At 41.1% G+C, this 12,296-nt stretch overlaps 1 protein-coding gene across 2 annotated transcripts; it reads left to right on the forward strand.

The window, feature by feature from the left end:
• The first annotated feature begins 1,452 nt into the window (after positions 1-1,452).
• RNF7 (ring finger protein 7) lies at positions 1,453-11,354 on the forward strand. 2 transcript variants are annotated; one of them, XM_060767800.2, is made up of 3 exons: positions 1,453-1,735; positions 7,579-7,626; positions 10,838-11,354. In XM_060767800.2, the coding sequence occupies exons 1-3, from the start codon at positions 1,559-1,561 to the stop codon at positions 10,892-10,894; spliced, it is 282 nt and encodes a 93-aa protein (XP_060623783.1). In that variant the 5' UTR covers positions 1,453-1,558; the 3' UTR covers positions 10,895-11,354. The 2 variants fall into 2 exon arrangements, with proteins under 2 accessions (XP_060623783.1, XP_060623781.1); XM_060767798.2 differs by having other exon boundaries at positions 1,466-1,742.
• The last annotated feature ends 942 nt before the right edge of the window (positions 11,355-12,296 follow it).

The raw sequence follows: 12,296 nt of genomic DNA on the forward strand, positions 1-12,296 counted from the left end.
TCAGCTGGAAAACTCCTTGGACCCAAGACTCCAGAGACTGTAATGTATATTTTCTTTACCTCTTTTGGAACATCAAGTTTAATGCCTTAGAAAGATAACTGCTTGTGAACAATAAAGCCTATTTTGAGTTATCTATAGTGTCTTGATTCTTGAGAGTTCCAGTTCTCTAAAGGAAGGCAAGAAGCAATCCCCTGGGGAAAAGACGTCACGTCCATGTTTCTTTCACTAAGAACTATAGCCCCCAGACAGCGACGGCATATGCCCCCTGCCTGGGCCAACTATTTTTCTTTTGTTTCCAGGTCTTCCCATCTCTAGGCAGAACTCATGGTTTAAGAAGCTATGATTTAGGCAGTCTTATCATGGTTTTCAGAACTGCGTCCCACAGAGAACTGCACCTTTAATTGCCAAGGATGTAGAGATGGCTCCTTACATGGTTGTCATGAAATCATAATTGTCATGCCTCCATGAAGATCCTCACTGTTTCCTTTATTTAAGTCCCATTTTTAGTTAGAGGGGATTCACATTTTATGTATAGTTTGTGAAGAGGCAGATAGATAGCCCCCTTTCCTTTAAGCCCCCCTCTCTCTGTCCCTTTAAGAATCCTCTTAAGGGCAGAGATTCAGGCTATACCCAGGCTTGGACAAACCAGCCCTCAAGGTGTTTTGGACTTCAACTCCCACAATTCCTAACAGCCGGTAGGAAACACTGGAAATAACACTTGGGCCCCCAACATAGGTAGGATTTCTTTCCATAAAGGGTACCTTCGAATTACGTACTATCTGGCATTCTCCCTAATTACAACTCTTTCTAAAGCAATAGGAATGTGATCAGTGACAAAACAGCCATGACTCTGACTCAGATGTTATACCGGGCATGGGCCAACTTGGGCCTTCCAGGTGTTTTGGACTCCAACTCCCACAATTCCTAACAGCCTACCGGCTGTTAGGAATTGTGGGAGTTGAAGTCCAAAACACCTGGAGGGCCCAAGTTGGCCCAGGCCTAGTGCCTGGCATCTCTAATGATAACTCTTTCTAGCAGTGGTTCTCAACCTGTGGGTACTTGGGTGTTTTGGTCTACAACTCCCAGAAATCCCAGCCAGTTTAGCAGCTGTTAGGATTTCTGGGAGTTGAAGGCCAAAACATCTTGGGGGCCCACAGGTTGAGAACCACTGTTAAAGCAATAGAATGTGATCAGTGACAAATAGAGGCATGGCTTTGTCTCAGACTTCATACTCAACCTGCAAAGAAAAGAAAGCAACTGGATTGCTGTCAGACCACCAACAAAGTGTTAGGAATGGTGGGAGTTGAAGTCCAAAGCACCTGGAGAGGCAAAGCTTGCCCAGGCCTGGATTTGGAGGCTCACAGGCCTCTCTTCCGGTTTCCCTGGCAGGCAAAGTGCCTCAGGTACCCGGAAGTGGGTGAGCAGTGTGGCTTTTCCTTCCTTCCTCCGGCCGGCAGGGGGCGCCGGCGAGGAGAGGAGAGAGGCGAGAGAGGCGGCGTGGGGCCTACTCGTCGTAGTCTCTCTCTTCCTGCTCCTGCTGCTCTTTCCGCTCGCAGCCATGGCCGACGTTGAGGACGGAGACGAGCCGGGCGTGTCGGTGGCGCCTCACGCGGGCTCCTCCGGCTCGAAGGCAGGCGGCGGCGTGGACAAGATGTTCTCCCTCAAGAAGTGGAACGCCGTGGCCATGTGGAGCTGGGACGTGGAGTGCGACACCTGCGCCATCTGCCGGGTGCAGGTCATGGGTGAGTCAGGCCTGGCTTGGTTTGGGGGCTTCTCGGCCTACGGGCACGGGCGAACTTAGGCCTGCCGCCCTTCAGGGATTTTGGGTAAGCGAGGCTCTACTGTATTTCCATGAACCTGGCCATAATTTGAAACCAACATTTAGGGCTTTGTTCTGAGTGCCTGTGGATCCCCCAGTGGCATTGTGGGTTGAGCAGCTGAACTTGGTGGTTCCAATCCAGGGAGCAGGGTGAGCTCCCGCTGTTAGCCCCAGCTTCTGCCAACTTTTGTTGTTGTTCATTCGTCCAGTCGTCTCCGACTCTTCGTGACCTCATGGACCAGCCCACGCCAGAGCTCCCTGTCGGCCGTTACCACCCCCAGCTCCCTCAAGGTCAGTCCAGTCACTTCAAGGATGCCATCCATCCATCTTGCCCTTGGGCGGCCCCTCTTCCTTTTGCCTTCCACTTTCCCCAGCATAATTGTCTTCTCTAGGCTTTGCTGTCTCCTCGTGATGTGGCCAAAGTACTTCAACTTTGTCTCTAGTATCCTTCCCTCCAGTGAGCAGCTGGGCTTTATTTCCTGGAGGATGGACTGGTTGGGTCTTCTCGCAGTCCAAGGCACTCTCAGCACTTTCCTCCAGTTCAAAAGCACCTTCGCTCAGCCTTCCCTAAGGTCCAGCTCTCACATCCGTAGGTTACTACAGGGAATACCATGGCTTTGACTAGGCGGATCTTTGTTGCCAGTCTGATGTCTCTACTCTTTACTATTTTATCGAGACTGGACGTTGCTCTCCTCCCAAGAAGTAAGTGTCTTCTGATTTCCTGGCTACAATCTGCATCTGCCAACCTAGCAGTTTGAAAACCTAGCAGTTCGAGGGAACCACTGACCGCATAAGGAAGCTGATGAGGAAACACAACATACAAACTATCTACAGACCCACCAAGAAAATCCAACAAATGCTACGTTCAGCAAAGGACAAGAGGGATCCTCTCGCTTCTGCAGGAGTCTACCGTGTACCATGCAGCTGTGGACAAGTCTACATAGGGACCACCAAACGCAGCATTGCCCACCAAAAGGTCGGTAGTTCCAATCCAGGGAGCAGGGTGTTAGCCCCAGCTTCTGCCAACCTAGCAGTTTGAAAACCTAGCAGTTCAAGGGAACCACTGACCGCATAGGGAAGCTGGTGAGGAAACACAACATACAAACTATCTACAGACCCACCAAGAAAATCCAACAATTCAGCAAAGGACAAGAGGGATCCTCTCACTTCTGCAGGAGTCTACCGTATACCATGCAGCTGTGGACAAATCTACATAAAAGGTAAAGGTAGTCCCCTGACATTAAGTCCAGTCATGTCTGACTGGGGTGTGGTGCTCATCTCCATTTCTAAGCCGAAGAGCCAGCGTTGTCCGTAGACACCTCCAAGGTCATGTGGCCGACATGACTGTATGGAGCGCCGTTACCTTCCCGCTGGAGTGGTACCTATTGATCTACTCACATTTGCATGTTTTCGAACTGCTAGGTTGGCAGAAGCTAGGGCTGACAGCGGAAGCTCACACCGCTCCCCGGAATCGAACCTGCAACCTTTCGATCAACAAGCTCAGCAGCTCAGTGCTTTAACCCACTGCGCCCCCTTTCCTTTTAGCCACCTCTCCCTGTCCCTTTAAGAATCCTCTTAAGATAGATATCTACATAAAAACTCCAACCATCACCCAAGTCAAAAAAAGAAACACCATTAAAGCCTTGGCAGACCGTGCAAAAAGAATCTGCGAACCCCACCTCCTCCAAGATGAACTGAACCACCTCAACTGGGCTTTACAGGCCAATGGATACTCCACCTCAGACATCAGAAGAGCTGCAAGACCAAGAACAAGCCACGAGAGTAAAGACAAAGACCCACCCCGAGGAAAAGTGTTCTTGCCATACATCAAGGAAACCACTGACCGCATAGGGAAGCTGATGAGGAAACACAACATACGAACTATCTACAGACCCACCAAGAAAATCCAACAAATGCTTCGTTCAGCAAAGGACAAGAGGGATCCTCTCGCTTCTGCAGGAGTCTACCGTGTACCATGCAGCTGTGGACAAGTCTACATAGGGACCACCAAACGCAGCAGTGCCCAAACACGAATCAAGGAACATGAAAGGCACTGCAGACTACTTCAACCAAAGAAGTCAGCCATAGCTGACTTTACGGCCCCGGCCCAGCGTACCTGTCCAAACGTATCTCCTTCTACGTCCCACCTCGGAATTTAAGATCGTCTGGGGAGGCCCTGCTCTCGGCCCCACCTTTATCACAAGTGAGACTGGTGGGGGCGAGGGACAAGGCCTTCTCGGTGGTGGCCCCTCGCCTGTGGAATGCACTCCCCAGGGAGATTAGGTCATCAACATCCCTCCTCTCCATCAGAAGGAAGTTAAAAACTTGGATGTGGGACCAGGCCTTCGGGTAAGCTGGCAGTGGACAAAAGACAATGACGACCAGAGTAGGAAAGGACAATGACGATGCTAGAGGGATCATGGATTTATGAATCGACGAACATTGGCCACAATATGTTTTTATTGCTGCGGCTGTATTGTTTGATTGTTTTAATTAGTTATAATTGTTGACGATATATTGTAATTTGTATGTTGTATTTTATGAATTGTCAGGCATCGAATTGTGCCTTTTGTAAGCTGCCCTGAGTCCCCCCTAGGGGGTTGAGAAGGGCGGGGTAGAAGCACGCCAAATAAATAACTAATAAATAATAAATAAATAGCAGAGCAACTGATGAACCAACCTGGACACAGCATATTATCCGAGAACACAGAAATGCTGGATCACTCCAACAACTACCATGTCAGACTACACAGAGAAGCCATTGAAACCCACAAGCATGTGGACAATTTCAACAGAAAGGAGGAAATCATGAAAATGAACAAAATCTGGCTACCAGTATTAAAAAAACTCTAAAATTAGAACAGCACAACAACAGAGAGGAAACAAACAAGGACATGTAATCACCTCTCAACAAAAGATTGCTCCAGGCACTGCCAGGCAATCAAATGCTAATCAAGGTGGTCAGTTGTAACATTCACACCTAGTTCCAGCAGACAAGAGTCCTTTGTCCCACCCTGGTCATTCCACAGATATATAAACCCTTTTTCTTAGTTCCAACAGACCTCACTACCTCTGAGGATGCTTGCCATAGATGCAGGCGAAACGTCAGGAGAAATGCCTCTAGAACATGGCCATATAGCCTGGAAAAACCTACAACAATCCAGTTCAAAAGTAGATCAATAGGCACCGCTCTGGCAGGACGGTAATGGCGTTCCATGCAGTCATGCTGGCCACATGACTTTGGAGGCGTCTACAGACAATGCCGGTTCTTCGGCTTAGAAATGGAGATGAGCACCATCCCCCAGAGTCAGACACGACCAGACTTAATGTCGGGAAACCTTTACCTTCTGAGTGCCTTCTCCACTCTTGGAAAGTGGCAAATAAAATTACCCTTTTAATTTTGCCTCTGCCTCAAGTATTCTTTCTCCCAAGACATCTTCTTGGTCCCAGCATTATCACCTTTTCAGAACCAAGTTAAGACATTTTTCTGTGCCCAGCATATAATAGGCTTTTTGTGTGTGTGTGTGTGTCAGGAGTGACTTGAGAAACTGCAAGTCGCTTGTGGTGTGAGAGAATTGTCCATCTACAAGGATGTTGCCCAGAGGACACCAGGATGTTTGAAATTTGACTATTCTTGTGGGAGGCTTCTCTCATGTCCCTGCATAGGGAGCTGGAGCTGACAGAGGGAACTCAACCCACTCTATCTGGATTCGAACCACTGACCTATTGGTCAATAGTCCTGCTGGCTCAAGAGTTTAACCCATTGCACCACCGAGGGCTCCTTTATAATAGGCTGATTTGTAATTCTTCTTAGGCTATCTGATTATCCTTGTAATGTGGTTTATATTTGTTTTAGCTCATATATTTAACATATAAGTTATTAGAGTCTTTGGAAAAGACTCTAATACATGCAGTAATTATGCAGTAATTATGATGCATATTAAGGTTGCTTTCTCCCTATTTTTCCTCTTTGATAGATGAAGTGATATTCATTGATAGTTACGAATAATTTACATTAGACATGTAATGCATAGTGCCTTGCAGAAATATTAATCTCTTGTACTTTCTTACATTTTGCTATGTTAAATGTGTGTCTAAAAACCGGAGTTCAAAACTCCTTGGGAAGGATTTTTAAAATTATATTAAAGCAAAAGAGGAGACGCTTCTTGATTGTGTCTGCCAAAATAATAGGATTCCCAGGCCAGATGCTCACTGAAATACAGGAAAGTAACAAAATCACAATTTCTTTGTGGAGAAGGGTATAATTTTTGAGATGTAACAGAACCTTTGTAATTTATACAGGATAAATGTGATAGTATAAAATGTGATAATATATTGTTAAAAAACGATAGAGAATTCTGTGTCACCTTAAAGATGCATACACATTAAAATGTGTAGACCATGGAGATTAATACTACTGAAATTTCATAATCTTCAAGGTACCACAAACATAAGTTGTTTTTCACAATTTATATGGAACCACATCTCTGGAAGACCACAGAGAATTATGCATAAAAGTAACCTTGGTGAAATGTAGCAAAATTTTTTAGTGTGGACAATAATACGTTTGGGTATGAAATAAATGGTCAGTTTCCTATCCAGCAAACATATTGTGCTTCTGGGAATATATGGTTATATACCACAAGATGAGAGTATCTTTTTGGAATTGTTATCTTTCCTAATATTGTCTTACCAGAAGACAAAGGTGCCCTTTGATTCAATATACATATGATAACAGATGCTATTTGCAACTTATTCAGTTTGTGTCTATTTAACTGTGGGGTCATTTATGATGTAACCAGCGTTGAGTCTCTTTTGTGGAGAGAAAAAGCATAGTATAAAAATTATTTTTTATTCATGCTATATACATTGGTTCAGATATTCATTTCTTCATGGCCCCTTTAATGTATTTTCAGTTTTTGTAAATTGTGTTTGATGCTCTCACAAGAAGCTAAGATTTACCATGATGTATGATCACTAAATACAAGCAGCTGAGTCCCTTCAGGTTACAGTTTGCCATGTTCTCAGTGCTTGTATGTACCAGTGCATATATTTCAAATCAGAAATTAAAGTTCTTAAAAGTTGCCCTGTTTAAATGTGTGTATTTAGCAGATGAGTGCATGTGTAATCATTTCCCCAAATCATTATAACCATCTGTCAGTTCAGCATATTTTTGTTATAGTATAAGTATATAATGATCATAGAATTAGAATAGTGTGTAGATGGTTTCCTTCGCGATGCAGCACTTTTATAAGATTATGTGAAGATACATGTTTTGCTTGTTCTTTCTATTCATGATACTTCTAGAAGCTATTAGAATTGAGGAATTGGTGCAGAATGAATTACCAGTAATTCACTTTTGGGTATGTGGCACATTCGTCTATGTTGCTCTGCAGGCAAAGATGGAATCACAGAAAAAAACAGATTCTTCGCACTGAAGATCACAATACAACAACAGCCTTTATTGGCATAAACTAACAAGATCACATGGCAAAAGGAAGTCACAGATAAAAACAGAAAAACATTAAAAATGACTCATCTCAAGAATTTAAAATTATGAGAGAAAATGAACACAAAGGGTTTCTGGTGTATATGTGGCAGTTGAATTGGTGAACAAATGTGGGTGGATTAGATATCTACTGGGCTGTATGAGATAGTATCTATACTTTGTTTTTCAGCTGTTATGGATACTTTGAATAAGCAGTTAATAAAGTTTCATTCAGATCATCATATTTAGTCTTGCTCTTGTTTACATCTAGATGCCTGTCTTAGATGTCAAGCTGAAAACAAACAAGAAGATTGTGTTGGTATGTTATGATTTCATTCCCTTGTTATTCAACCAAATGCTGCTTCTTAGTAGGGTGCTTTTAATGTTTCAAGTAAGTACGTCTTAGTTTTGCACATCAGTAATATTCAGTAAAGCATCACAAATATAAAAAGCCATTATAGCATAAAATACACTGAAATCTACAATTAGTCCTTTATGTGTGTGAATCTGCCATGAAGAACTAGTTATATAAGCTAGAACATTTTATTTATGGCAGTAATTGTCACTACATCATCTGTTGTTTCTACGGGTCATAAAAATGGCTTGTTGAACCAAGAAATGTGTTATTGTATAATAAAATAATCATATCACAACTTATTTTGCTTTCTGAAGTTCTTAAAGTTTCAAGAACCCTGTTTTTGTATTATCAGCTTTTGTTGCCATATTCAAAGAAAACATCAAAGATTTGAATTATTAATATCAATCATTTGTATAGATCAGTGTTTTTCAAACTACTCCTCCAGATGTGTTGGATATCAGCTCCAGAAATCCCAGCTAGCTTACCAGCGGTTAGAAATTGTGGGAGCTGAAGTCCAAAACATCTGGAGGAGCACAGTTTGAGAAACTCTGTTATTAGATTATGGGCAGTCCTTGGTTTTAAAAAATAGATCAGGATCCTGACAAAATTGATCACTTTGAAGTTCTGTTGACTTCAGTGAAACAATTAGATACATCTACAATGCACTCCATTTAACCTTTCTACACTTGGTTGTTCTACAATCTATAATTGAAACAGATGTAATTGGTTTTAGTGGCACAAGAGAAAAAGCAAATTGGCAATTTTTGATTATGTAGTTATCCCTCCTCCTGGTCAATCTTTGCAGAAACAATTTAGAAGCAATTACTGCTTAGAGTCTTCTTGGGCAGATCTCAACCTTTTGCATTTGGGGCCTGCAGTTCCTCCCCACTGTTTATAGCAAATTACTTCAGCTCTGTCAGGTTGGAAGGTAAACAGCCATTTTCAAGCATTCCCGTTGATTTTCATTTGGTTTATAGTCTGCACTCTAATTAACCCATGGTAACACATTCACCTTTTGGTATTTTTGGTATATTGTATTACCACATAATTTGATAATAATGGTTATATACACATGTTAATTTTGCTGGCTAGTTAGCTCACTTGCAATGCTTAGAATTTAACAGCTAAAATGAAATCTTGAGGTCCAGTTCTTCCCTTCTCCATATATGAAATGTTGACACTGACTTAGTGATGATCCTGTTTTACGGGCTCCAGTTTCTCAATTTTTGTTTTCATTGATTAGAAATTGTAGTTCAGAAGTCCCTCAAGAAAAGTGAGTAATGGTTTGCATCTACTGCTATCTGTGTGGTAGGAGAAGGCAATGCTCAGCCTTACAAAACTCATGGACATTATGTAAAATCTTGGTTTATTATTTTAAAAATTTGTTTAATCTAAAATGCTAAAATGCATTCATCATATCTCAGTAAACAGGACATGAAAAGTAATACTGATGGACATCTCCATATAGCATAAGTTTATAATGCTACTGCTTAACAGAAAATGTGTACTTGATAGTTCTTGAGAGCTCTAATGTTTACAAATGATTCTGTATACTCTTGAGACTGCAAGTATAATGAGATTTCCTTGAACGTTGAGCACTGCTAACAAGAAATGTCTTAATGCAGTCTGTGCCCCAGAAACAATAACACACCGAATTGATGTTGAAAATGCAATGTCTGAAAGTGCAGTGTTAGAAAGGAAAAATCAATCTGCTGTATATAGTGTACATTGGCTGGGGTTTGATTCTAGGACCCACCCACCCCGATACCAAAATCTATGGATGACAATAATAATAATAATAATAATAATAATAATAATAATAATAATAATAATAATCTTTTATTTATTATTATCCCGTCACCATTTCTCAGAGGGACTCAGGGTGGCTCACAGAACACTCAAGGTTTAATATGCAAAATATGACGAGGCAATCAACATGACATCACAATTTCACAGTACCCCCTGGTTAAAAACAATATATATATATATATATATATATATATATATATATATATATAGTGAATGCTTTAGGTAAAGACAGCAGTCCAATTTGATTTATAATTGGATGCACAAGTTTAATTATAAACCGAAGCCTATTAAAATTTTATCCCTTAAAATTGGGCTAGAGAGAACTGGAGGAGTTGTGAAGTGATGGGAAGCTTTAGCAGGATTTACCTGCTAAATCCTGGGGGTTGCCTGTATATTTCTAAGTCTTGATTGGTTGAATATGTGGGTACAGAAGGGGTGGGGCATGACTGTAATGCATAGCCTTAGTAGGGCATCTAAAAAACTATTTCATGCAACCATGGATTTCGAATTTGCCAGTGTTTCTGTTAGCTTTCTTCCTTTGACCACCAGCCTTCTTCCACTGCCAGTATATATTGCAAATCTTCTTAAATTGGGTTATATGGAATCCTGCTGTCCAAGAAGTAAAAGTTAATATGCATATTTATAACATTATAGCACATTACTTGGGTTTGTGGTTGTAATTGTTTATTACAATTCAAATCTTTCTGTCAAAATCACTTCAGTAAATAGGTACAGGTGGCAATAAAACATAGAAAGAATAATACCTTCCTGCACAACAAAAATGTTTCAGAGATTTTTTTTTGTTCAGAACTATATGCATATGTGAAGTTTGTTTCCAAAAGGTACCTAATTCCCCTCAAAATGAGTAATGATGTATGGGTGGCAGCACAATATTGGCTAGGAGTAGAATACAGGCAGTCTCCAAGTTACACAAGATAGGTTCTTAACTTGATTTTGTTTGTAAGTCAGAAGAGGTACATTTTAAAGTATAACTCCAGTCATATCTATCTGTCTGTTTGTCTGTCTATCTATCTATCCCAGCTTTGGATAGCATAGGAAAGGGTTGCGGTGCTTGTTTTGTTGTCTGTGCCTCTGCTCAGAATATTTCACCTCGCTGTTCCTGTGATAATTGGATTTTGAAACATTTGGCTTGTTCTGGCAATGCTGGTGCTGCTTTTAACAAAACTTCCACTAGAGGACAGAGAGGGGAAAGGCAGTCGGTCTTTAAAAGATTTTGTGATTTCTTTATCAATGGCTTTCTTAACTGAAGTATCCCTGTACTGAAGATATGTTAAAAATGCATTTAACATCTATTATAAAACATTTTAAAATTCTTACACTTGCTTCTTTCCCTTTCTTTCAGTGGTCTGGGGAGAGTGTAATCATTCCTTCCACAACTGCTGCATGTCACTGTGGGTGAAACAGAACAACCGTTGCCCCCTCTGCCAGCAGGACTGGGTGGTCCAGAGAATAGGCAAATAGATCCACTAGCCATTTTTCTGTTGAACTTCTTTGGAAAGTTATACATGCAACTTCTGTCATGTTTCCCGTATGAAAGAAAGGAGGACTCACAATGTGGCAGAATCAGTTATATTTAAACCTACAGAATGCTGTGGACCTGGATTAGCAATCTTTATGTTGGTTTACTAGTCTCTTGGGTCAGTCTTCAACACTGTTTCATCAGGAACATGCATTTAATGTGCACATCACTTCAGAATGTATCATAGCATTTAGTGTAAGCACTGTACATTGGCCTGCCAGTTCTTTAGGATTATGATGTCTGCAGTTAACCTATTGTTCAAAGCAATTCTAGTTTGAACTCTCACTATGTTTTGCAAGACTGATGTATTTAATTCAAATAAATAGTTGTTGATAAAGCACTCTTTGGTGGCTTGATTTTTTTTCATTAAGAGAAAATGTTTCCTTTTGGCTTTAATAATATCAGTTTCTGTGTACTTTCAAGTGTAATTTGAATTATTGAGATGTTAAATATGCCGCTTGTATTCTCCAGTTTTTACTCCTTTTAAAGCTTAGATTGTTTGTTTCTATAGAAAGTTTTAATTTTGTCCTCTAAAATGCTAGCTAGACATACGAATGATAATGTGGAAGTGACAACAGTTTCTTTATATGCCGAAAGATTTTAGACATGTCCCAGGGTCAAGATAACATTAAGAAAGAAATACTTTTGCACATAATGGAAACTAATGTCAATACTTTCCATTTTTATCCTGAAAAACTAATTCATGTTATAGAACGAGCCCCCAGTGGTGCAGTGGGTTAAACCCTTGTACCGGCAGGACTGTTGACTGACAGGTCAGTGGTCGAATCCAGGGAGAGCAGGTTGAGCTCCTTCTGTCAGCTCAAGTTTCCCATATAGGGATATGAGAGAAGCCTCCCATAAGGATGGTAAAACATCAAAAACATCCGGGCATCCCATGGTCAACGTCCAATTCTCTCACACCAGAAGCGACTTGCAGTTTTTCAAGTCGCTCCTGACGTGAAAAAAATGTTATAGAACAAAATAAGTACTTCTAATTTATTTATTTATTTATTTACTATGCTTATATACCGCAATTCTCAGCCCAAGGGCGACTCATTGCGGTGTACAACATGAAAACAAGTGCAATTTACAAAACGTAGTGCAAAACAATCTACAAATCATCATTATCAAAAAACATATTAGCAAAACATCAATATTACTACAAAATTCCTACTACATTCCCAATCGTCTCATCGTCAACACACCATCCGATATCATTACCGTTTTTCCATTCCTATGGTCAATTAGCCAGTAAAGGCACTTCTTGGTCAAATGCTTTCTT

Source organism: Anolis sagrei, chromosome 3, assembly GCF_037176765.1.
Source record: "Anolis sagrei isolate rAnoSag1 chromosome 3, rAnoSag1.mat, whole genome shotgun sequence".
In the NCBI taxonomy this organism is placed as follows: domain Eukaryota; kingdom Metazoa; phylum Chordata; class Lepidosauria; order Squamata; family Dactyloidae; genus Anolis; species Anolis sagrei.